This window comes from Sus scrofa, chromosome 1, assembly GCF_000003025.6.
Source record: "Sus scrofa isolate TJ Tabasco breed Duroc chromosome 1, Sscrofa11.1, whole genome shotgun sequence".
In the NCBI taxonomy this organism is placed as follows: domain Eukaryota; kingdom Metazoa; phylum Chordata; class Mammalia; order Artiodactyla; family Suidae; genus Sus; species Sus scrofa.
In genome coordinates, this window is record NC_010443.5 from 128,437,619 (window position 1) to 128,462,235 (window position 24,617).

General features: G+C 37.4%; 1 protein-coding gene across 4 annotated transcripts in view; it reads left to right on the top strand.

Moving 5' to 3' along the window:
- Nucleotides 1-24,617, top strand: part of UBR1 (ubiquitin protein ligase E3 component n-recognin 1) — a 155,020-nt gene that overhangs the window by 118,308 nt on the left and 12,095 nt on the right. For all 4 annotated transcript variants that reach the window (XM_021097089.1, XM_021097096.1, XM_021097091.1 and 1 more), the window contains 9 exons: nt 1,886-1,941; nt 3,729-3,825; nt 8,712-8,779; nt 10,192-10,342; nt 13,319-13,406; nt 15,339-15,472; nt 16,913-17,021; nt 19,678-19,734; nt 21,705-21,782. In XM_021097089.1, the coding sequence (XP_020952748.1) occupies nt 1,886-1,941; nt 3,729-3,825; nt 8,712-8,779; nt 10,192-10,342; nt 13,319-13,406; nt 15,339-15,472; nt 16,913-17,021; nt 19,678-19,734; nt 21,705-21,782 (838 nt within the window). The remainder of the gene's footprint in view (nt 1-1,885; nt 1,942-3,728; nt 3,826-8,711; nt 8,780-10,191; nt 10,343-13,318; nt 13,407-15,338; nt 15,473-16,912; nt 17,022-19,677; nt 19,735-21,704; nt 21,783-24,617) is intronic.

Below are 24,617 nucleotides of genomic sequence, written 5' to 3' on the forward strand. Positions count from 1 at the left end.
GTTTCAAACTCCTTTCCAATATATGTTTTTAGTAGTTGTTTTTAATGAATCCACTACATTTTCTTCATTTAAATATATTTTTGTGACAAGACACTGTGTCATGATTTGAATTAAGTAGCATGAAGCCACTTTTTCACAGAACCTTCCTTTGTATGAGTATCTGTCTCTCTGAACAGATTTTAGAAGTCATTTCTAAACCTGTTAGACTTAAACCATAAGTGAAAGATAAATACACAGGTTTATGTTTACTATAATTAAATAAAATGAGAAATAGAAAAAAATGAGGTTTAAATAGAACCTCAACAATTTGATAGGAAATGTAAAACATTCTTTAGGAGTCATGATCTATTTGTTATCTTCAGACTTCAAATGAAGGTATTTTGCACTTTACTATTTTGGGGAAGACAAGCATTAGGAATCAGAAATTTATATAAAAAGTCCCAGTTTTGGAGTTCTTCTATGGCACAGGTTCAATCCCTGACCCAGGATGCTGTAGATGCTGCCAAAAAAAAAAAAAAAAAAAAAGTCACTGTTTTGTCATAGAATAGATGGGAAATTCGTTGGAGAATGGGACTGAGTTTTCATATGTGTTTCTGTAAGGTAGTAATTGGAATCTTCTTTAATAGAGTGTTACACTGTTTTCGCTATAAGGCTTTTTCCATCCAATGGATATAATGCTGTACTGTATTCTTAGCATATAAACAGTTAACTTACCTCACTCCCTATGGGTATGGAGAGACATATATAGGATGCACTGGCATAGTTATGAGAAATAGCTGAGGAATCTAAACAGAGTATCTTTTATTGCTGTCCATTTAAAAATGGAAAAAGAAAATAGGAAGTAAGCCTTCCACTCATACATGTGTCTGTTGCTAAGGATGACTGAAAATAAGAGTAATTTAATAATAAATACCCTAGCCAACAAGGCAAAATATATTTCTGAGCCCATGTTTTTTGCTGTTCACAATTTCCTCTCCTTTTATCCTATAAACCTAATTTTTAAAATTGTACCTAAAAGAGTAATAATGTTACTTGCACCTGTTTATGTATTATTTTTAAACAAAGTAAGTTGTGACTAAGAAAAAATTATTTAAAATTTTTTTGCAGAGAAAGACACAAATACTGTATATTTTAACTTATAGGTGCAATCTACAAAATAAATCAAATGAACAAATATAGCACAACAGACTCACAGATATAGAAGACAAACTAGTGGTTACCAGAGGGGAGATTGGTAGGGGTAGGGCCAAAATAGGTGAAGGAGATTGAGGTACAAACTACTAGGTATGAAATAAATTAGTTGCAAGGATGTTAATGCACAGCACTGGGAATATAGTCAATATTTTGTAATAACTTTGTATGGAGTATAATCTGTAAAAATATCAAATTACTATACTATATACTGAACCTAATATAATATTGTAAGTCAACTATTTTTCTTTTTTTAATTACTCGGTGAATTTTATTACATTTATAGTTGTACAATAATCATCACAACCAAATTTTATAGCATTTTTCATTAAAACTTTTTTTTATATAGAAGAGATGTTAAAAGGGGAAATGAATCAGAATACTTTGTTTTATTCAAGTATACTTTATAGATTGTTGCAAGGACTTTATTATTTATAGTAACAATTTTTAAATGATCTACATTCGCCTCTGTAGTATTCTCTCACTCAGAAATTTGCCGATTTTGGTATAGACTTAAATTTTGAAAGGAAAGAGTCTAAATCATCTGGTCAGAAGTGGAATTAGTTAAAGGATATATGAGGAGTTCCCCTTGTGGCTGGCCTCAGGGAATTAAGGAACATCTATAGATAGAAACCAAGTATACAGTTGTATCAGTAATCAGAATTTATTGTTTTTGTTTTTCTTACTCTTTGAGAAAACCTTTTGGGAGATGAAGGAAAACCTTTGTTTGGAGCACTTCAAAATAGACAGGTATGTATATTCCAATAGGGTGAATGTAACTTATGGTATGCTTTTATAGGAATCCCACAGTAAATTTATCATTAAAGAAAAGTATTTACTGACTCCTTTTTCTGTAAAAGTTACCAGAATTCTGCTTTAAAAAAAAAAAAATTTCCTGTTGTGGCTCAGTAGGTTAAGAACCTGACCAGTATCCACGAGGATGCAGGTTTGATCCCTGGCCTCATTCAGTGGGGTAAGGATCTGGCATTGCCATGAGCTCTGCTGTAGGTTGCAGACTGGCCTGGATTGGCGTGGCTGTGGCTGTGGCTGGCAGTTGCAGCTCCTATTTGACCCCTGGCCTGGGAACTTCCATATGCATGGCCCTAAAAAGCCAAAAAAGTAAAAGTAAAAAATAAAAGCTACTTCAGTTTCAGGAGCTTGAAAGGCGAGGCTTACACACTTTGCAGAGTTTATTAGTAACCTGTGATTAAATGTTACTCACAGAAAGCGTTCTGATGATATTCTTAGTTACTTTTTTTCCCCTTCTCTGTTCATTTCCAAATCAGAAAACTTGAGTCTCCTGCATTTTTCCTTCTAGCTAATTTTGTACCATCATGTAGCATTAAGTATTAATGCTGGCTTAACTCTAGACAAATAATTTTACTGAATTTAAGAATAAATCTAAGCCATGACTCCTTAATGGGCAGATCCTGACTGACTATACTCCTGTCTCAGACCTGCATGTCATAATGTTGGGAACCCTGAAAAACAGTACCTAAGAAATGTGCTCAGGAGTTCCCTTTGTGGCTTAGTGGGTTAAGAACCTGACTAGTATCCATGAGGATGAGGGTTCAGTCCCTGGCTTCAGTGGGTTAAGAATCCGACATTGCTTCAAGCTGTGGAGTGGTTCACAGATCTGGTGTTGCTGTCGCTGTGGTGTAGGCAGGCAGCTGAAGTTCCAATTTGACCCCTAGCCTGGGAACTTCCATATGCTGTGGCCCTAAAAAAAGAAAGAAAGAAAATGTGTTCAGAAGCTCTGTAAAAACAAACTGGGCAGCTGAGGATTCCCTAGACCACCCCCTCTCAGCCATTTCCCTCTTACTTTCTGACAGCCTGCACAGGGGACTTGGAGTCCACAGTGTGCTTCCCTATAGCTCTCATCCTTCTTTCTGGGAAGCAGATGATCTCTTCTCTGAATCCAGTGATTTTTCTGCTGTCATTATAGAATTTCTGTAAATACATTTATTTGCACAGGCCAGACATTTAGAAGAATGATTCTGGTAAAAAAGAATACTTGGGAGTTCCCGTCGTGGCTCAGTAGTTAACGAATCCGACTAGGAACCATGAGGTTGTGGGTTCGGTCCCTGGCCTTGCTCAGTGGGTTAAAGGATCCGGCGTTGCCGTGAGCTGTGGTGTAGGTCGCAGACGTGGCTCGGATGCCACGTTGCTGTGGCTCTGGCGTAGGCCGGTGGCTACAGCTCCAATTCGACCCCTAGCCTGGGAACCTCCATATGCTGCGGGAGCAGCCCTAGAAAAGGCAAAAAGACAAAAAAAAAAAAAAAGAGTACTTAGAAGAGAACTGAGATGATTGTATCTTAAATACCTCTTTGTCGTGAAAATCTATTAAAAAATTCGGTGAGGTCATAAAACATTTTAAAAGTATTAATAATTGTAATTTATTATAATTTATTTGAAAGAACGTAAAGTATATGAGTCTGCACTAATTTTTGCAGACTGGGATTGGTTTTTACAGTGAGTGACTTTGGCCTGTCATATTCCCTTATCTTTTTATCTTCTCCTCTTTTACAAAAATCTAGCATAATGGTTTGAAAGCATTAATGCAGTTCGCCATTGCACAAAGGATTACCTGTTCTCAAGTGCTGATACAGAAACATCTGATTCGTCTTCTTTCAGGTAGAGTCTTCTCTGAATTATTTTTTGAATTATTATTAATATGTTATTTATATGTATTTTCCCATTGTATTTCTGGCAGTGTATTTTATTAGGAAACAACACACCGCACTAATTTTGAGCACTCATAACCGCAGCCTTAGAAAAGAAAAGGCAAAAAATAAAACAAAACAAAACATGGCCTCCCCTGTAATACCCGCAGTCTTATTTTTAAAACCAAGTATTTTCCAAATGTTGTCATCTGTGTTCATTATACTCACATAGGAACTTTTTTGAACCGACATCCACACTTACTAACATCTTTGTATCTCAGTCTGGTTAGAAAAGGGAACAGCAGTGTGGACAGATCATTTAAAAATATGTTTAGGGAGTTCCCGTCGTGGCGCAGTGGTTGGCGAATCCAACTAGTAACCATGGGGCTGCGGGTTCGATCCCTGGACTTGCTCAGTGGGTTGGGGATCCGGCATTGCCGTGAGCTGTGGTGTAGGTCGCAGGCGTGGCTCGGATCCTGAGTTGCTGTGGCTCTGGCGTAGGCCGGCGGCCACAGCTCCGATTCGACCCCTAGCCTGGGGACCTCCGTGTGCTGCAGGAAGCGGCCCTAGAAAAGGCAAAAAAAAAAAAGACATAAAAATATGTTTAATTTTTCTAGTATGTATTAAAGGTCTATAAAAATAGTAGAAATGCTAAGTGTAGTAATCTCAAACTGTAGGCCTTTTTCTTTGAGAGAGGCTGTAACAGCTGGGTTTGTTTGTTTGTAGATTCTAGCAAGCTAAAATAAGTTCATATGGTGCTCTCAGTTAATATGAAAATAAAAAGGATTAGAGGTTATGCAGTAGTGGAATGATTTCTTTGAAAGTGGATTGGCTTTCATTTTAGTTATCTGCATTTCCATGTGGATATTTGTACTACAGGAACTCCTTTGCACCTAAACAGGTCAGGCTTAAAAAGGACTGTTTATAAGGCTATTTGTTCACTTTGGTCACATGTAAAGGGGGTTAAGCTTGGCACTTCCTTCGTATGTTTCTACCAAATAATAGAGTCACTCAGTTTCTTTAAGCTTTAAAACCAGGCATGGTTTTTTCCTAGCCAATCTAGCAGGTCACTCCCCGCCCCCTCCCCCCCTCCCCACCCCCTGCAAATGAGACCAGCAGCTTTACCTTGAAAGTCTGTTGAAACAGGTCAGTTACCTCCTTGTTCATCCCCCAAGCTTCTTAAGGAGCTCTTCCTGAGCAGCTTTCTGTCACTCTGATGACATGGGGATTCCATGGCTCCATGCAGACTGCTACACAGATTTCATTATAACTTCTTCCACTATGAAATACTTTTATATTTTCAAGTTAATTTCCAGCTAACTCCTGAATTAACCTCATGTTAATAGGAATCTATTAGTTACATTAATTAATGTAGATTAATTAGCTATACACTTAAATTTTTTTTCCTTTTTTCATTTCCTTTTTCTCTTATTGGTCAGTTGCACAGGCCCAGAATTTTGCTCATGTTACATGTGCTTCTTGTTTTTAGGACCTCTTCCTATTGTTAACAGTTTATCCTATTTGCATAGTAATATTTTGGCTTAATTTTTTTATTTTTTGGTATCTCTTTTTGTTTCAGTTACAATTTAGATATCTTGTTTTACCAGCAGTTCCACATAGTTTCCCTGCTTTTATATTTATCACACATTATGGGATTTATAATGTTTTAAAACACCTCAAAATAAGCACCAAAGAGACTACTTAACATCATCACAAGAGTTCCCGTTGTGGCTCAGCAGGTTAAAAGGACCTGCCCTTGTCTCTGTGAGGATGTGGGTTTGAACCCCAGCCTCGCTCTGTGGGTTAAGGATTTGGTGTTGCCACAAGCTGTGGCGTAGGTTGCAGATGCAGCTCACATCTGGTGTTCCTATAGCTGTGGTGTAGGCCTGCCGCTCTGATTCGACCTCTGGCCCAGAAACTGCCATATGTTGCGGGTGTGGCCATAAAAAGAAAAAAAGAATAATAATAATATTGTCACAGATGACAAAGACCAAAATAGTAGTGCATAATTTCTAATTGGCAGTAACTAATGGAATCGATGTGCTTTTGCTGTGTAATGTATCTTTGTGCCTTTATGTTGAAGTTTGTCATGTGAAAATTTATCAGCAGAAACATCTTTATTTGCAAGGTGTTAGGGCTATAAACTGTGTGTAGAGGTATAAGATATGGTCTCTGCCATTAGAAAGCTTTTGATTGAATTAAAAGAGCAGAACCTCTGTGAAAACTCATGAAGTAGCCAAATGCCAGATATATGGTAAAAATGTGTACTTCAAAAGTAGGACAAATAAATATGTTTTTAAAATATGTGCTTTAAGAATTGAGACAGGAAGAGATCACTATGGGACTCTGCAAATGTTCCCTCTAACAGGGGGTCCATAAAAATAAACTAAGGGGAACAGAGACAGCATTTTAAGTCCAGTGAACAAGGTGAACAGAGATTGAGGAGGTAGGAAAGTGTGTGGTATGTTCAAATAGACAAGTCTGATAGGAGTAGTGGTACCCATAGATAGATAGAGAAAGATGAAGTTCTAATAAAATCAGAGGGTTGTAAATGCCCCAGTAAGAAGTTTGAACTTTATTCTTTAGGTTATTGGGAATTTCTGAAACTTTTTGAGCAATAGTACTCTAAAGTTAATTTGATATTGTATAGATTGAATTGGAAAAGGAAAAATTAGAGGTAACGTATATTTGCATGGAAAACAAATTAGAGAGGAAATTGGGATGAGTGGAGGCAAGAATTTGAATTAAAATGAGTAACAAGATTATTGAGAGAAACAGGGAAGTCCACAACAGAGAGCTGTTTTGTGCGAAAAGTGATAAATATTGTTTTAATATGTTGATTCTGCAATAGCAATAGGACATTTAGTGCTCGCTACCATGTATGTGTCACATATTGTACAAGGATCTTTTAATATAATCATGTCTTCTAACCACAATTCTTCAAGGAAATTATCATTTTCCCAATTTACAGATGAAGAAATTGAGGCACAGAGAAGTTATGTGGCATGACTAAGATCATAAAACCAGTAAGAGGCAGAACTAATATTTGAACCCAAGACTTGACCATAAAGCCTATGCTTTTCTTACTGTATCATATAAGTGTTGCTGCAGTATTTAATTTAGCGTAAATGGAAGATTTTACTGAGATGAAATGAAAATATGCATGCAAAAAATTAACTTTTGATTTCAGAGGACTTCTAAAAAATAAATATATTTAGCAGCCAGAAAAAAAATTTTTTCCAGGAGTTTCTGTCATGGCTCAGTGGTTAACAAATCCGACTAGGAATCATGAGGTTGCAGGTTCAATCCCTGGCATCGCTCAGTGGGTTAAGGACCCAGTGTTGCTGTGAGCTGTGGTGTAGATTGCAGACGTGGCTCAGATCCCCCGTTGCTGTGGCTCTGGTGAAGGCTGGCGGCTACAGCACCAATTAGACCCCTAGCCTGGGAACCTCCATATGCCGCGGGTGTGGCCCTAGAAAATACAAAAAAAAAAAAAAAAACATAAAAATATTTGATTATTTAATAAATTAAATTAAACATTGAGGGGAGTGACAATATAGTGTTCTCACTAGAACCACAAAAAAAAAATTTTTTTTTTCCACATCTTCCTGTTAGAAAAAATTGGTGACACTAAGAGTATTCTTTTGGCTGAAAAGGTGATAAAATTCAGGACAAGGGATTAGGAGTTAGTAAAATGTCCTGGGAACAAAATACTTTGTAATACTGATAAGAAAATAAGATAGGTAGTATTGGGGTGTTGTGGACATGTTAACTGACATCAGAAATATTACCAAAAGTTTTTCAACTATAATAATTTTTTTTTAATTTTTAATTTGAGGAAGTGAGAGCTGGAAACAGTAAGTGGAGTATTAAGAACACATAGCTAGTTAATGGCAGAGCCCTGTGATCAATTTAGTTTTATAAAGCCAATATTAATATCATTTGTAGTGGTTACTGTATGCCAAGCTCAGGATAAGTACTTTTAACGCACATGTTAACAAACCTCCCAGCAATGTTGTATTCACTGTCTCTTTAGAGAAGTCAAGTCTGTGCGTGTAACACGTAATCACAGGAAGTACTGGGTCCCATTTCTGTCTGACTCCAAAGCCTATGCCCTTAACTTTCATGGTTTTTGTTTAAAATAGTGAATAAGGGGTTAAGAAATTGACCTAGTCTGGGAAGAGGCTTCTTTCCCTCATTTTAAGCAAATAATAGCTTTATTGAGATATAGTCAAGACCCTTACTGTTGTTTTGAATTCTTGATTTCTCTTCCTTGTCATTCTTTCCCTGGTTTATGAATTTGGAGTCTGACCAGGTCAGAAAGGAAGTTTTTGAGCTATCTGCATTTCCTTCCATTCATCAGTCCCTATAAACCATTATCTAGTTTTTGTTCAGGAGTCTCTTGTCCATTCTCCTTTCACTTACACTGCTTTGCATGCTCTCCCTGCTCCCCAGTCCCAAATTTGTTCACATATTTTTGCATCACAGAATGTTTAGAAATGTGTAGTTGTGGAGGGGGAACTGTTCGGGAACATTGTGTGAAAGTAATTCTCTTTCATTGAGCAAATACTTATTGAGCAATTTCTTAGTTATCCTAGTTTACCCTTTCCTCCTGTTTCTTATCTTTCAACCATTAAATCATATCTAGGACTTTTTAGATCCTTTTCTCAGTTGAGTTAATCTTTAATTTTGGTTCCTGTATCTTAAAGATGTGATGTACCAGTTTACCAGCTTTTGTATTTTATAACCCTGATAAATTTTTGTTTTAGATGTTTGTATCTTCCATTATATTTAACTACATTACTCTATTACTAACTGAATTACATTAAAGTTTTTTTTGGTTTTTGTTTTGTTTAGTTGTTCTTCCCATCCTGAAATCAGATGATACACCTTGCCTTCTATCCATAGATCTGTTTCATGTTTTGGTAAGTGTTCAGTAAATTTTTTTTCAAAGTCACTCAAGTTTATGATTTCATGTATTTTCCTCATTCAGATTTTCCTCGTTGTTCAATATTATAAATTATTGATATTCAAACTATGAAGTTTAATCTCTTTTGTCCATTTGCGTTACAAATAGTTATAGATTTGACTGAGACAGTCAAAATCACTTTAAAGATGATACCACATTTAGCCCTTTACTTTATAATAGGTCTTATTTTAGTTGATTGTATTTAGGTGGTGTGTATACAAATAAACTGTTTCTAATAATGTATTATTCTTTCCCCCTCCTTCTTTTTCTCAATTTGTTTGTAAGCAATGAATGATAGTATGAGCTGTCTTAAAATCATTAGTTATTTGGGATAGTGACCAGGCCATGGGCACATCTAGGCTGGCACACCACAGCTTTTCCATCCCTATGATGATTCTACTCCTTCAGAACAAGTTCTCTAGGGAGTTCTTATGTGGCACAGTGAGTTAAGGATCTGGCATTGTCACTGCAGTGGCTTGGGTCGATGCTATGATGTGGGTTCGATCCTTGGTCAGGGAACTTTCACATGCTATGGGCACAGCACCCCCATAAAAAATTCCCTAGAGACAACTACAGATGTGATAAATTCATTGAGTAATAAAAAAATAAAATAAAATAAAATAAAAAGAATGTGCCTTTCTCCTCCCCTCCCCCCAAAAAAAATTCCCTAGAGAGAGCCAAGGTGAGACTGGGAGCATGGATGCAAAGTTAGTATCCTCTACCCAGTGACTGTCACTCTTGTCTTTTGGATTCTCATGAGGGAAACCTTGAAAAGAATACTGTTGTGGCTCAGTGGAAATGAACGAAACTACTGTGCATGAGGATGCGGGTTTGATCCCTGGCCTGGCTCAGTGAGTTGATGATCTGGCGTTGCCATGAACTGTGGTGTAGGTTGCAGACGTGGCTTGGATTTGGTGTTTCTGTAGCTCCAATTCAGCCCCTAGCCTGGGAACTTCCATACACTGCACGTGCAGCCCTAAAAAAAAAAAATGCTGGTAACTGCGAGCACAGCCTGCTGAGATTATGATTTGGTTAAACTGGCATCATGGGGCCTGTGTATCACTTATCTTAAGAACTCCCCTAGTGATTATAATGTTGCATCTTCTAAAATCACAGTATTGAGACCACTACCTAGAACTAGAATAAGTAGACCCAGCAAAGGGATAAACCTGTTTGGTGATGACATTTGTCCTCTACTTTTGGTATGTTATGTTCTAAAATATCCTATTGAATAATTAGAAAAAATATGATGGTTATTAAAACATGCACACACAAAGAGCAGTGTCTGGTGTTCTTTATATTTAGTTATGAGATTAATTTGTGTTGGTCTTTGTTGTTACCCATGTTGATATCTATTTTCTCTCATAGGTGGGTGCTGTGTTAGCCTTCCCATCCTTGTATTGGGATGATGCTGTTGATCTGCAGCCTTCCTCAGTTAGCTCTTCCTATAACCACCTTTATCTCTTCCATTTGATCACCATGGCACACATGTTTCAGATACTTCTTACCATAGACACAGGTAAAGCTCCCATCAGTTGTTAACTGTAAATAACATCTGCCCATGATTTACTGGCAAAATTAATTATGCTTGTAATCATACTTTCCTAAGTTCTGTATTATGTTTCATTGAAACAATTGAAAAAGTGATCTCCAGGATATATTATTAAGTGAAAAAAGTAGAGTAGGGTACAGGAGAGTAGTTATAGTATAAACCTTTATTTCATGTATTATGCATATACAAGCTTACAGGTAGTCATATTTGCTTATGTTTTTTATAAATGAAATAACGGAAGAATAAACCCAGAATTAGGAACTCTCTTTCATTTCAGTTAGGAATGAAGTCCATGCCACTTTGAAATATAATTCAGCAGATTCTTACAAAACTAAATGTGCTCCTACCATATAGTCCCTCATTCACACTCCTTCGTAACAGCCAAAATAAACTGAAAACCTATGTCCACACAAAAACCCGCACGCATGTTTATAGCAGCTTTATTCATAATTGTCAAAACTTGGAAGCAACCCATATGTCCTTGTGAATAAACAAACTGATACATCTAAACAATGGAATATTCTTCAGTGCTCAAAAGAAATGAGCTATCAAACAATGAAAAGACATGAAGGAAACATAAATGCATATTACTAAGTGAAAGAAGCAAATCTGAAAAGGCTACATGCTGTATGATTCCAACTATATGACATTCAGGGAGATGCAAAACTATGGAGACGGTAAAAAGATCAGTGATCAACTAGGGTTAGGGGAGAGAGTCGAATAGGCAGAGCACAGATATGATTTTTAGGGTAAGGAAACTATTCTGTGGAATACTATAATAGTGGATATGTCTCATTGTACATTTGTCAAAACCCATAGAATGTATAACACCATAGAATGATCCCTAGTGTTAACTATGGACTTTTTTTTTTTTTTGTCTTTTTGCCATTTCTTGGGCCGCTCTCGTGGCATATGGAGGTTCCCAGGCTAGGGGTTGAATCGGAGCTGTAGCCGCCAGCCTATGCCAGAGCCACAGCAACGAGGGATCCCAGCCGCGTCTGCAACCTACACCACAGCTCGCGGCAACGCTGGATCATTAACCCATTGAGCAAGGCCAGGGATCGAACCCGCAACCTCATGGTTCCTAGTTGGATCCGTTAACCACTGCACCACGACGGGAACTCCCAACTATGGACTTTGAATGATGATGATATATCATTGTAGGTTGTAAGAAATAGCCTGGTCTGGTGAGTGACTGATAGTGGGGGAAATTGTGGGTGCTTGGGAACAATGGGTATATGGAAGAATCTGTGCTTTGCACTCAACTTTGCTGCGAACCTAAAAGTGCTTTAAAAAATAAAGTTCATTAATTTAAAAAGATCTTGTTAACATAGGTGTATGCATTTGTCGAAACTCATCAAATGGTACCTTTAGTATTTGGGCATTTTATTGCAAATAAAATTTACCTCAAATCAAGAAAAAAAGACTCATATACAAATACTGGAAATATCAAGATGAGCTCATGATATATTTTCTTTTTTTTTTTTCTTTTTTTTTTTTTTCTTTTTTCTTTTTTGGCTGCCCTGTGGCATATGGAGTTCCTGGGCCAGGGATCAGATCTGAGTCATAGTCATGAACTAAGCCACAGTTGCAGCAACACTGCCAGATCCTTAACCCCACTCTGCCAGGCCAGGGATCAGACAGGTATCCCAGCACTCCCAAGACACCGCCAATCCTGTTGTGCCACAGTGAGAACTCCTATTTTCCTTTTTTTTTTTAAGTGTATTTCCTGGAATTGCTGTTGTGACTCAGTGGGTTAAGAACCCAACTAATATCCATGAGGATGTGTGTTCGATCCCTGACCTCGCTCGGTGGGTTAAGGATCCTGTGTGCAGTGAACAGTGGTGTAGGTCACAGAGGCAGCTTGGATCCTGCATTGCTGTGGCTGTGGTGTAAGCTGACAGCTGCAGCTCCAATTTGACCCTTAGCCTTGGAACTTCCATATGCTGGAGATGTGGCTCCAAAAAGCAAAAAATAAAATAATTTAAAAAGTGTATTTTCTAAAGAGACCTTAATCGAAAAGGGAAAAGAACTGGCTATGTTCAAGATCAGAGAATCAGGGAGTTCCCATTGTGGCTCAGTGGTTAATGAATCCGACTAGGAGCCATGAGGTTGCTGGTTTGATCCCTGACCTTGCTCAGTGGGTTAAGGATCCGGCGTTGCCATGAGCTGTGGTGTAGGTCGCAGATGCGGCTCGGATCCCGTGTTGCTGTGGCTCTGGCATAGGTCGGTGGCTACAGCTCCGATTGACCCCTAGCCTGGGAACCTCCATATGTCACAGGAAACAAAAAAAAAAAAAAGATCAGAGAATCAGGGTAATTTTAATTGTGGCCTTTCAGATGAATTAATATATAAACAAAACTTTTTTAAAACAAGAGAGTAATATTCAAATGTGCTGTAACCATCCATCACAGCAGATTGCAAAGAGAACTTCAGTGGCTCACACAGAATTTTAACTTAACTGGGAGAGTTGGCAGTTGCCAGAAAGGTTTAGAATAGTCCTCCCATAGGTGAAGGACAGATTATGGAGAAAAATGACCCCCATAGTTTTTTTGTTTGTTTTTTTATGTCTTTTTGCTTGAGCAAGGAGACAGGATAGCAACCTGTTTTCCTTTCTAGAAGTTGAATTTCTACCTGCTTGCTAAGACTTCTAGGAACTCAGAGCAGGTAGAGGACCTTATTTACTTTGTCATATTAAATGAGGTAAATATTTATTAAGCATTATGTTGCATGGATGTGATTCTGTCCTATTTGTTTCTCCAGCTAACATACTGATAAAGTTTAATAGTTTAAATGTTCAGAATCAATAGTTCAGATTGAGAACAAGGGAAAGAACCTCAGTTGAATTGACATTGCTTATTATCTTAGAACCATGAAATTGAGGTATAGCTGATAAATTTAATAGCAGAGTCATAGATTTATCTTTCAGAATTTCTTTTTCAGGCCTTCCCCTTGCACAGACTCAAGAAGAGAGTGAAGAGGCTCATTCTGCATCTTCTTTCTTGGCAGAAGTTTCTCAATATACAAATGGGTGAGTAACTGTCCATTACTCCAGTCTATCTCAGTATTGTTTTTTTATAATTCCACATCATTTGGTTGTTTGGCAGTGTAATTTTGGACCATTTAAATTCCGGTTTTTAAAAATCAGTTAAGAAGTTCCCGTCGTGGCTCAGTGGTTGACGAATCTGACTAGGAACCATGAGGTTGCAGGTTCGATCCCTGGCCTTGCTCAGTGGGTTAAGGATCTGGTGTTGCCGTGAGCTGTGGTGTAGGTCGCAGACTCGGCTCAGATCCCACCTTGCTGTGGCTGTGGTATAGGCCGGCAGCTACAGCTCCAACTAGACCCCTAGCCTGGGAACCTCCATATGCTGCGGGAACAGCCCAAGAAATGGCAAAAAGACAAAAAAATAAAATAAAAATCAGTTAAAGGTGTTTGTTGTTATCCATTAACCGCAAATAAGAGTTACTGATTTATTTGTTTCTGAGTCTGAAACTAGTTAGTCTTGTTAACTGTTCTGGAAACATAAGCAAAAAATGATAGAAATTTAATAATATGCAGTATTTAGAATTTAAATAAATGTAGAAAGGCAAAAATAGGTTGTCATTTTGAGGCAATCCATATAGTTGATGCACTTAACTAATTAGAAGTTTTTTAAGATTGTTGTGAGTAATATGTAAAATACATTGACAATGCAAAGATTGAAGCCAAAATGTAACAGGAGTACTCTACTGAACATCACCTGTGGCCAAGTTCCCTTTTTTGTTTTCATCATCTTCATCTGTCAGTTTTTTTTTTAATTTAGGTACTGTATATGTGTGTATATTTATGTTGATATACTTTATTTTTTAGAGCTATTTTAGGTTTATAGAAAAATTGAACAGAAAATACAGAATTCCCAGAGTTCCCATCATGGCTCAATGGTTAACGAATCCGACTAGGAACCATGAAGTTGCGCGCGCGTTCGATCCCTGGCCTTGCTCAGTGGGTTAAGGATCCCTTGTTGCCATGAGCTGTGGTATAGGTTGCAGACATGGCTCGGATCCGGCGTTGCTGTGACTGTGGCAAAGGCCAACGGTTACAACTCCAATTAGACCCCTAGCCTGGGAACCTCTATATGCCTCAGGTGTGGCCCTAGAAAAGACAAAAGGACAAAAAAAAGAAAAGAAAAGAAAATTCAGTTTTCCCATTTACTCCCTTCCCCCTCCATTTTTTTGTGATTGTGTGGTACATTTGTTAAGTTGATGAACCAGCATTGACACTTTGTTATTAACTAAAGTCCATGTTTTACATTAAGGGTCACTCTTTGTGTTGTATGATTATAGTACCATATAGATTAGTTTCAGAGCTCTGAAAATTACCAGTTTTAATACAGAAATCAGGAAAGTATTATTATTATTTTTTTAGCTAACTTAGCTGCTTTGGTTAGTTATTGATAAGTACATTCGGTCCACATTTCAATACAAGGATTAGGAAAAAAGAAAAAGGTAGTTCTTTGCCTTAAAAATCTACATGGGGGAGTTCCCGTTGTGGCTCAGTGTTAACTAACCCAACTAGTATCCATGATGATCCAGGTTCCATCCCTGGCACCGCTTAGTGAGTTAAGGTTCTGGCATTGCTGTCAGCTGTCGTGTAAGTCACAGACGTAGCTCAGATCTGGTGTTGCTATGGCTGTTGTGTAACCTGGCAGCTGCAGCTCCGATTCAACCCCTATGCTTCCAGTGCAGCCCTTAAAAAAAAAAAAAATCTGCTTGGTAAAATATGGAAGATTTGTGGTTTTCTTTAGGAAGCTGTTAGGAGATTTAAAGACTAAAGCTATAGCTAGTTAAATACTTTGTGTTTAAAAATTAAGTGGATAAAAATTATTTAATGCTTAGCTGTATTTTTAAAAGGGATGTGTTTATAATCTAGGCAGAGTTTTAGCCTGATTAATATTCTGTTTTTTCTGGAATTACTGCTTCTTAGCTACGTTGGGTGTGGTATTCCTGGCTGGTATTTATGGGTCTCATTGAAGAATGGCATCATCCCTTACCTTCGCTGTGCTGCATTGTTTTTCCATTATTTACTTGGAATAACTCCACCTGAAGATCTGTTTACCAGTAAGTAGGAAAATGAAATCACAGAGTAGTAAATAAGAGACTTTTTTTCTTATCTTTAACTTCAAGAATACAGGGTGAGAAATCACTTCTTCATTCTTCATCTCAGTGAAGAATGAAGTGTTCACTCCAAATAAGTGTGCCCCTGCCCTAGTTTAGGTAAAAGGTGAGGCCAAAAACCAGATTAGCCTCATAATCTGTGAAACCTACTCGTGGCTCTCATCTGTGTACAGTTTTTGTACTTGAGCTTATAGGATGCCTGCATGCAGAATATAATGGATGAGGTGTACAAGAAATTAGAAACATGGGTTGCCTTTAAGGGAAGAGAACTGTTTGGTTAGGTAAGAGGAAATTTTTATTGTATACTCTGTTTTTTGAATTTTGAATGTATGACTATTATAAAGGAATTAAAATGCTGCTGGAAGAGGCCTGCTTTGACAAACCAAGGCCATGTGTACTTGAGTAACAGAATCATTTCTTTTTTCCTTTACTTGGGTTAAATCTGTATTAGGGTAGAGAACGCTTCCTTGTGACTTTGTGTGGGTAAAATCAGGTTTGTATGGTTTTCAAAAAAAAAAAAAAGATTTGTATCATTTTGGAAGCGTCATTAAAGTTGCTCAGAGGTTCTTCCTTTTGTCCTTTTCTCCTTTTGTCTATTTTACTGTCTGTCAGCTTCTTCATCTTAAACTCAGTTCAGGAGAATTTATTAGACCTAGGTTTGTTCTGATCATCGGTACAGATCTGTTGTTTTCATTTTTTAAAAAATCATATCATCTAGTCAATGCTGTAATATGGCAGTAAATAAAGTCAAGTCATTTCTTTTATTGGGAGGATACCAAATAAAAACAGATAAAGATATATAGTATAACGTCAAATGGCGGTAAGTGCTGCAAAGAAAAATAAATCAGGTCATGGGAATGGAGAATCCTGGGGCCAGAGTGGGTACCTCCCATGATAGTCATGGAGGCTTCTCTGTGAGCAGACATTGAGCAAGAGACATTAAAGAAAGAGATAGGGTTCAACCGGGTAGAGAGCTGAAGGAAGAGTATTCCTAAGCAGAAGGAACAATAAACTCAAAGGCTTTGCTTGACATAGTCAAGGAATGGAAGAAAGGAGTGTCTGAAGCCTAATAAACAAGGGGAGGGAGGGTGGTAGGAGATAAGGTCCAAGAGGCAGCCACGAGCAGATCAGGTAGGGCTTTGTGCCATAATAGGGACTTTTGTATTTTTTATTTTTGTGGTTTGCTGTTGGAAAAATCTGATCAGGAGAATGACTTGATCAGATTTAAAAGGATCAGTGTGTCTTATTTGTCACCCACAGTTTTATGGAGTACAAAATACACTCTTAGAGAGGATAGAAATGAGTATAAATAATGAAGAAGCTCTATTAGTAGATTGACTAAGAATAATGTGCTTATTAAATGTATTTTTTATTTTCTTGCAGATTCTGCAGAGAGCGAGTACAGTGCACTCTGTAGCTATTTATCTTTACCCACAAATTTGTTTCTGCTTTTCCAGAAATATTGGGATACTATAAGGCCCCTCCTCCAGAGGTACTGTTGGGATAAAATATCATCATTGGGTTATTATACAGTTTGGATATTTATATTAAAATTATTTGCTAAGCTGTTAGATTGATTAACATTGATTAAAGGGGTAACAAAAATAGATGAGATTCCTAATTCACATACTTAAGGAGTTAGGGATAAGACTGGCAGCAGTGGGCAGCTACAGTTTCTGTTTGTTCCACCATGACTGCTATTCACTGTTCTTATTTTCCCCACAGATGCTATCTCATCTCAGTTTTAAATGAGTATGGGGTAGGGGTGGGTGGGGCTAAGTCATGTTGTCAGTAGGCATGCCATCACAGTTAAGTATCAAAAGAACCCAAAGTGGGGCTGCAACAGTAGCATATCTCACGCGGTGGTACACATTTCAGAAGGGTGACTGAAGAGGAAAAAATTGTCATTTGGTAGATCAAAGGTGTATCCAGTTAAATTTCCCTTGGAAGAGTTCCTGTCATGGCTCAGTGGTTAGTGAATCAGACTCGGAGCCATGAGGTTTCCGGTTAGATCCCTGGCCTCGCTCAGTGGGTTAGGGATCTGGCGTTGCCATGAGCTGTGGTGTAGGTTGCAGACGAAGCTCAGACCTGGAGTTGCTGTGACTGTGGCGTAGGCCGGTGGCTATAGCTCCAATTAGACCCCTAGCCTGGGAACCTCCATGTGCCACAGGTGCAACCCTAAAAAGACCAAAAAAAAAAAAAATTTCTCTTGGAGAAGTGTGTCTTCCTTTCATTAAAACTTCTACCTCATTACTTACTGGCCCTTCTGATCACTCTCTATCCTCCTAATCTCCCTATCTTTGCCACCACTGTTTTCTTTTCTTTCTTTCTTTTTTTTTTTTTTTTTGAGATAACATTGACATGTAACATCATTTTAATAATAACGTCTCATTGTGTTAACATGTTCGCCAGCCTAGAGACTCTTCAAATCCTGACTTTGTGGGGTTTTATGGAGGCTTCATTACATGAGCACGATTGATTAAGTCATTAACCATTGGCAATTGTTCAACCTCCAGCACCCCTTCCCTCCTCTGGGTAGAAGGTAAGGGGAGGCTGAAAGATTCAACCCTGTAGTCACATGGATAATTCTCCTGGCAGCTATCCTTAGGTCCAAATAAAACAAAAGACACCTTTCCCCTCACATCACTTAGAAAATTTAAAGCATTTGCAACCTCAGTCCTGAGGTTGTGCTGACCCATTTATGCCAGGAACTGACTCCAAGACCAAATAGAAATTTCTTATTATTGTTAAAAAAAATTCAGCTGAGTAAAATTGAAGATCTAGTTGGTGCATCCCATCTACCAAGTACAAAGGAACTGTACAGGCAGAGAGGTGTGGGACAAGGAAGTCATAAAGGAAAAAAAGATTCTTTCAGGCAAGGTACCTTCCTTTGAGGAACAGAAGTTTCTCTTAGGCAGGTTACCTTACTGGTGGTGACTGGGAAGTTCAAGACTGACTGGTAAAGATTTCGTTCCTGGGGAAGGTTGAAATTGCAGTTAGGTTAAGTGTTATGTCTTGGTTTGATCATGGGCTTAGCACAAGTAACCCCATTTTGAACTAGTTGACTCTTTTTTAACATTATGGGTCATAGTATCACACCCCCAATTTCCTTTCGTCTTTTCTGTTTTCTACCTTTTTATTTAATTAGTGTCTTTTGCCCTGCATGCCTGTGTCAGGATTTGTGTGAATGTCTGCCTTTCTCCTGCCACCTCTTTCTGTGCTCTCAACCTCTTCTCGCGAGTTCTTTTCTGTGTTTCCACATTTCTCATGAGGTATTCTGATCTCTAGTGTGATAAAAATGAATCAAATAGATTAAAAAAAATCAGTATCATTCTTTGTGTTGAGTACAGTCACAGTAGGTTATACTAATTTTACTTTTATATTCTTGGAGTCGTTATGTTTTTAACTTGCTGTTCTGGATTAATGTTAAAAATTCAAACTTGGAAACAAAAAGTCTGTACTTTTCCTGGCTCAGCTTGCTTCAAAGCCTTTCCTCATCCTCTGCTCTGAAGGGTAGGGGACTGACCACTATATTTCCTAGTTTCCCTTGTCACTTGGTTTCTGCCTGTGTTCAGCCTGTGTGAGGACCTGGTAGGATATTGGAGGCCAGGAGGAAGAGAGAAGCCTGTGTTTAGACCCCCTCTCTCTGCCTGTGGCTACAGCTCTTCCCTGGCTCCAGTTCCCACCACACAAGTCTTTCACCAGTGGCACTAGCCTCTGAGCACCAAAACTACCACTATTTTCTTTTGTTCCTCCATCCTGGCAAGGGTGGTAGCTTCCTTTTATTGGCTAATCTTAGGGTTCTCTGGCCCTTTTGTATCCTGGTTGTTTCCTCAGCCCTTCTGTCCCTATTATTTTCAATTCCTGGTATTAAATTCCCTCTTGTTAAAATACTCAGAATGCTTTCAGTTTTTCTAGTAATAGATGAACCCTTTAAAAAAGAAATTAATGAAAAAGAGGGGGAAAATAAATAGGAAGACACAAAAAGGAAGAGAAGAGAAGAAAGGGGGCAGATGCAAGGTTAAAAAAAAGTCTAACAGAGGGCACATGGAAAGAAGGAACAGAGAGATTTGAAGCAGATGGCTTAATGAGTATTTGCACTGACGTTGTGATGACCCATTTGCTTTTTCTTTCCACTGCCCGTACAGGTGGTGTGCAGACCCTGCCTTACTAAACTGTTTGAAGCAAAAAAGCACCATTGTCAGGTCGGTTTTATTTTTCTCAATCCTTCCCCATCAAGTTGTATTTCCAAAAGTAGTTGGTTGTTGAGCATGCTTTTTACTCTGTTGTCTTCATTCTCACTGAGCACATTTTTTCTTACATTTCTGTTAGGTCTTTGCCAGAAATTAGATTTTTGTACAATTGGTTGTTTTCTTGAAATGACTGTCCTTTCCCTCTTAAATTGTTTGACATGAACATCTCTCATTCTTTAAGCTACTGCATACCTGTTAAAAGGCAAGGAGGAGGTGGCTTCTTGGAGTTGCTAGTGTATTAAAATGAGAGGATAATGACATATTCACGTAAACCACTTTTTTTGCTTTTGCGAATAAAGTTAGATATAAATAGAACTATTCCTTCCTTCCCATTTCCTATATGCTTAGGGATTACCCAACAAAACTTTTCTTCAGCCCTTCTATCTCCCTTAAGTTATGGCTTAAATCAAAACCCATCTCTTTGTAAAGGTCCAGTTCAAATGTTACCTTCTCCCTGAAGCCGCTTCTAAAATATCCTCTCATATGTTTGTGTTCATATGTGTGTGTGCATGTGTCCCTTCCAACACCATAAATCACTAAATGGCAAACTCAACAAGGACCAAAACTGCATACTTATTTTCTTTGCACTCTCTCCAGGGTGTTATTTGTGTTATGTACAATCTCTAATCTTTATTCAAATTGACTTGCGTCAATAAGAAAGGAATTGAACCCTAACCTTAAATACTGACATCAGTACTAAATTTTTTTTTTAATGGCTAAAGCAAACACTGTGAGACAGTGTGCATTTGCCACCTCCCTTTCTCATCTGTTTTTACCCCTTGAGCTCCTTTCACCTTTGCCTTCGATGTGCATATGCAGTCTACCCCTTAACCCAGATTTAGTGATTTAGACATTATAGATCCACCTCCTGTGCTCAGATGCATTAATATTCACATCACCAAGAAAAGAAGAGATTAGCAGATGAGTAGTACATATTTTAGAACAATTAATTTCACACAGTTTTGCGTTTAAGTCATTGTGTGCCTTTTAGACATCTTTTATTTCCCCAGCATGGTATTAAAATAGTCTAGGAGAGTTAAAAGACATAATACATACATCCTTTGGTCATGAGTAATTTATAGTATAATTATGTACATAAATTAAAGACAATATAAAGTTTATAATTAATTACATATGGACTATACTGTTGATGCTATAGAAATGTAAAGAGTAAATATTCTTAATGATGCAGTGTTAGTCTTAGAGGAGATAATTTTTAGCTGATCACAGAAAGAATTATAGATTTTGAACTGATGAGGGTTTGAGGAGAGAATTTCATGTTATTTAGATGACCTTCCCCAAGGCATGCATGCAAGGCTTTTTATTGTATTAGTATAGGGAGAATGAATGCTAACAGCTGCAAACATATGTAAAGTACTAAGTACATTATGTTTCACTTTAGTATCTTACTGAGTTCTCACACTCTCCTTGATGGCTATTATTCATATTTAACATTTCTTAATGAAATTTTTATGTCATCATCCCTCCCCACCAAAATGTGTTATTGATAGTGTGCCTGCCTTATGATTGAGAAAGTATAATATATTTATCATACAGGATTAGGTTGAGTGACTGGTCAGGTGTCAGAGAATTTTAGATTTGTAACCAGATCTGTTTGATTTCAAAAGCTATGTTCTTAACCACTACTTTATATTACCTTTCTAGATCATAGGGAAATCTAGCTAGAACAGTTTAGTCTTAGGAAATGGTGGGAGTTGGATTTGGAAAGGAAGCCAGACAATGAAAGATCTGGAATTCTAGGCTGAGAAGTTTGGAGTTAATCTAGTCAACAGTAGAAACTATGGATTGCAAGTATGAATGCTTTTGTTATTTTTAAGACATTCTTCCTTCTGTTGCTTGGTCTCTTTTCAATCTGGGCTTATTACTCTTAAAGAAAATTGCCGTTTAAATTATATTTCTAGGTACCCTAGAAAAAGAAATAGCTTGATAGAACTTCCTGATGACTATAGCTGCCTCCTAAATCAAGCTTCTCATTTCAGGTAAGAATGAATATTTATATAAAATTTTTTTGAACTTGCAGGTAGAGACTACCACTACTGGCAACTTTTTTTAAAACTGACCACTGAATATCCTCTATAACAGTGATTTTCAGTCTTTTTTTTTAAATTGAGGTGGAAGTCACATAACATACAATTTAGGTGGGGTGTTGTTTGTTTTTTCTTTTTTTTTTCCTTTTCTTACTTTCTCTCTTTTTTTTTTTTTTTTTTTTTTTTTTGTCTTTTTAGGGCTGCACCTATGGTGTATGGAAATTCCCAGATTAGGGGTCGAATCAGAGCTGTAGCAGCCAGCCTACACCACAGCCACGGCAACACATGATCCTTAACCCACCGAGTGAGGCCAGGGATCAATCCCTAGTCCTCATGGATACTAGTTTGTTGCTGCTGAGCCACCATGGGAACTCCTGTTTTTTTCATTTTTTAAAGTTTTATTGAAGTATAGTTGATTTACAATGTTGTGATAATTTACATAACATACAATTTTGTATAATTCATTGGCATTTAGTGTATTCAGAATGTTATGCAACCACTACCCTCTCTCTAGTTCCAAAACTTTTTGATCACCCAAGAGAAACACCTTGCCTCCACTAAATGATCACCCTCCATCCCCTTATTTCCTAGTAACTAAATAATCTGCTTTTATTTAGTTATTTTTATTTTATTTAGACAAATCTGGATTTGCCTGTTATGGATATGTCATATAAAAGGAAACATATAATAGATGGCCTTTGTGTCTGGCTTTTTTCACTTAGCATGTCTTTGAAGTTCCAAGTAGTTGGATGTATCAGTACTTCGTTCCTTTCTTGGCTAAATAGGATTCCATTGTACGTATATACCAGCGTTTATTAATCTTTTCATCCATTGATGAACATTTAGGTTGTTTCTCTCTTTTGACTTTTGTGAATAATGCTACTATAAACATTCATGTGCAAGTTTCTGTTTGGACATATATTTAAATTTTTCTTGAGCTTACACTAGGAGTAAATTTGCTGGATCATTATGGTAACTCTGTGTTTAACATTTTGAGGAACTACTAAACTATCTTCCAAAATGGCTACACCTTTTTACATTCCTACCAGAATGTCTGAGGGCTCCTGTTTCTCCATGTTCTCACTAACGCTTGTCATTTCCTATTTTTGTTTTTGTTTTTGTTTTTTTTAATTAAAGCCATCCTAGGGGTATAAAATGGTAGCTCAGTGTGGTTTGATTTACATTTCCTTAATGACCAGTGATGTTGAACATCTTTTCATGTGCTTGTTGCACATTTACATATGTTCTTTGGAGAAATGTGTGTTCAGTTTTTTGCCCATTTTATAATTGGACTGTCTTTTTTGTTGTTGAGTTGTAAGAGTTATTTTTATTTTCTGGATATTAAACCTTTATCAGATTTTTTTTCCTCTTTTTTGGCCATCTCATGGCATGTGGAATTCCTGGGCCAGAGATCGGATCTGAGCCACAGCTGTGACCTATGCACAGTTGCGGCTACACCGGATCCTTAACCCACTGTGATAGACCAGGGTTAGAACCTGCACCCCAGCACTCCATAGACACAGCCAATCCCATTGTGCCATGGTGGGAACTCCTCAGATTTTTAATTTGAAACTATTTTCTCTCATTCTGTAGGTGTATTTTGATATTCTTCATAGTGTATTTTGTAGGTTGTATTTTGATATTCTTCATAGTGTCCTTTGATGAAATCCATTTTATCTATTTTTTTTTCCTTTTTCTTTTTTTTGGTGGGGTCAGGGGTGATGCACACCGGTGGCATGTGGCAAGAGTTTGATCCCTGGCCCAGAATCTTCCACATGTCATGGGCACAGCCAGAAAAAAACCCAAAAAACTAAGAATTCGTTGCCAAATCTGAGGTCATGAAGATTTATTTATTTATTTATTTAGGCTTTTTTTAGGGTGGCACTCACGTGGCATATGGAGGTTCCCAGGCTAGGAGTCTAATTGGAGCTACGGCTGCCAGCCTATGCTACAGCCAACAGCAACACGAGATCCAAGCTGTGTCTGCTACCTACACCACAGCTCATGGCAACGCCAGATCCTTAACCCATTGGGCGAGGTCAGGGATCGAACTGGCAACTTCATGGTGCCTAGTAAGATTCATTTCCACTGCGCCATGATGGGAACTCCTAGCACCATTTTTCAAGACTCTTCTTGCCCCTTAATAAATAGTCATGATACCCACTTTGTTTTTTTGTGTTTTTTAAAAATTATTTATTATTTATTTTTATTATTTTATTTATATTGTTTATTTTTATTATTTTCATTTATTTTATTTTTTTTATTTATTTATTTGGGGTTTTTTTTGAAAATCAACTTGTCATAGATGTTGAGTTTGGATTCTCAGTTTTGTTCCATTGGTCTCTATGTATATCCTTATGCTAGCACCACAATTATTTAACTTGTAGCTTTGTAGTAAGTTTTGAAATTGTAACATATGAACCTTCCAACTTTTTCTTTTTCAATATCGTTTTGACTAATTGAGTCCATTCGCAGTTATGTTGAAATCTGAGTGTTGGCTTTTCCATTTCTGCAAAAAAGGCAGTTGGAATTTTAATAGAGATTGCATTAATCTATAGTTTGCCTTGGGGCATGTTGCCTTCTTAGCAGTATTGTCTTCTGGTCCATGAACAGTGCTGCCTTCCATATTTAGACCTTCGTTAATTTCATTCATTAGTGTTTTGCAATTTTCAGCAAAAATTGCATTGGTTAAATTTATTGGTTAAATTTATTCCTGGGTTTTCTATTCTTTTGAATGCTATTGTAAATGAAAATTTTTTTAATTTTAATTTTTTTATTTTTACAGCC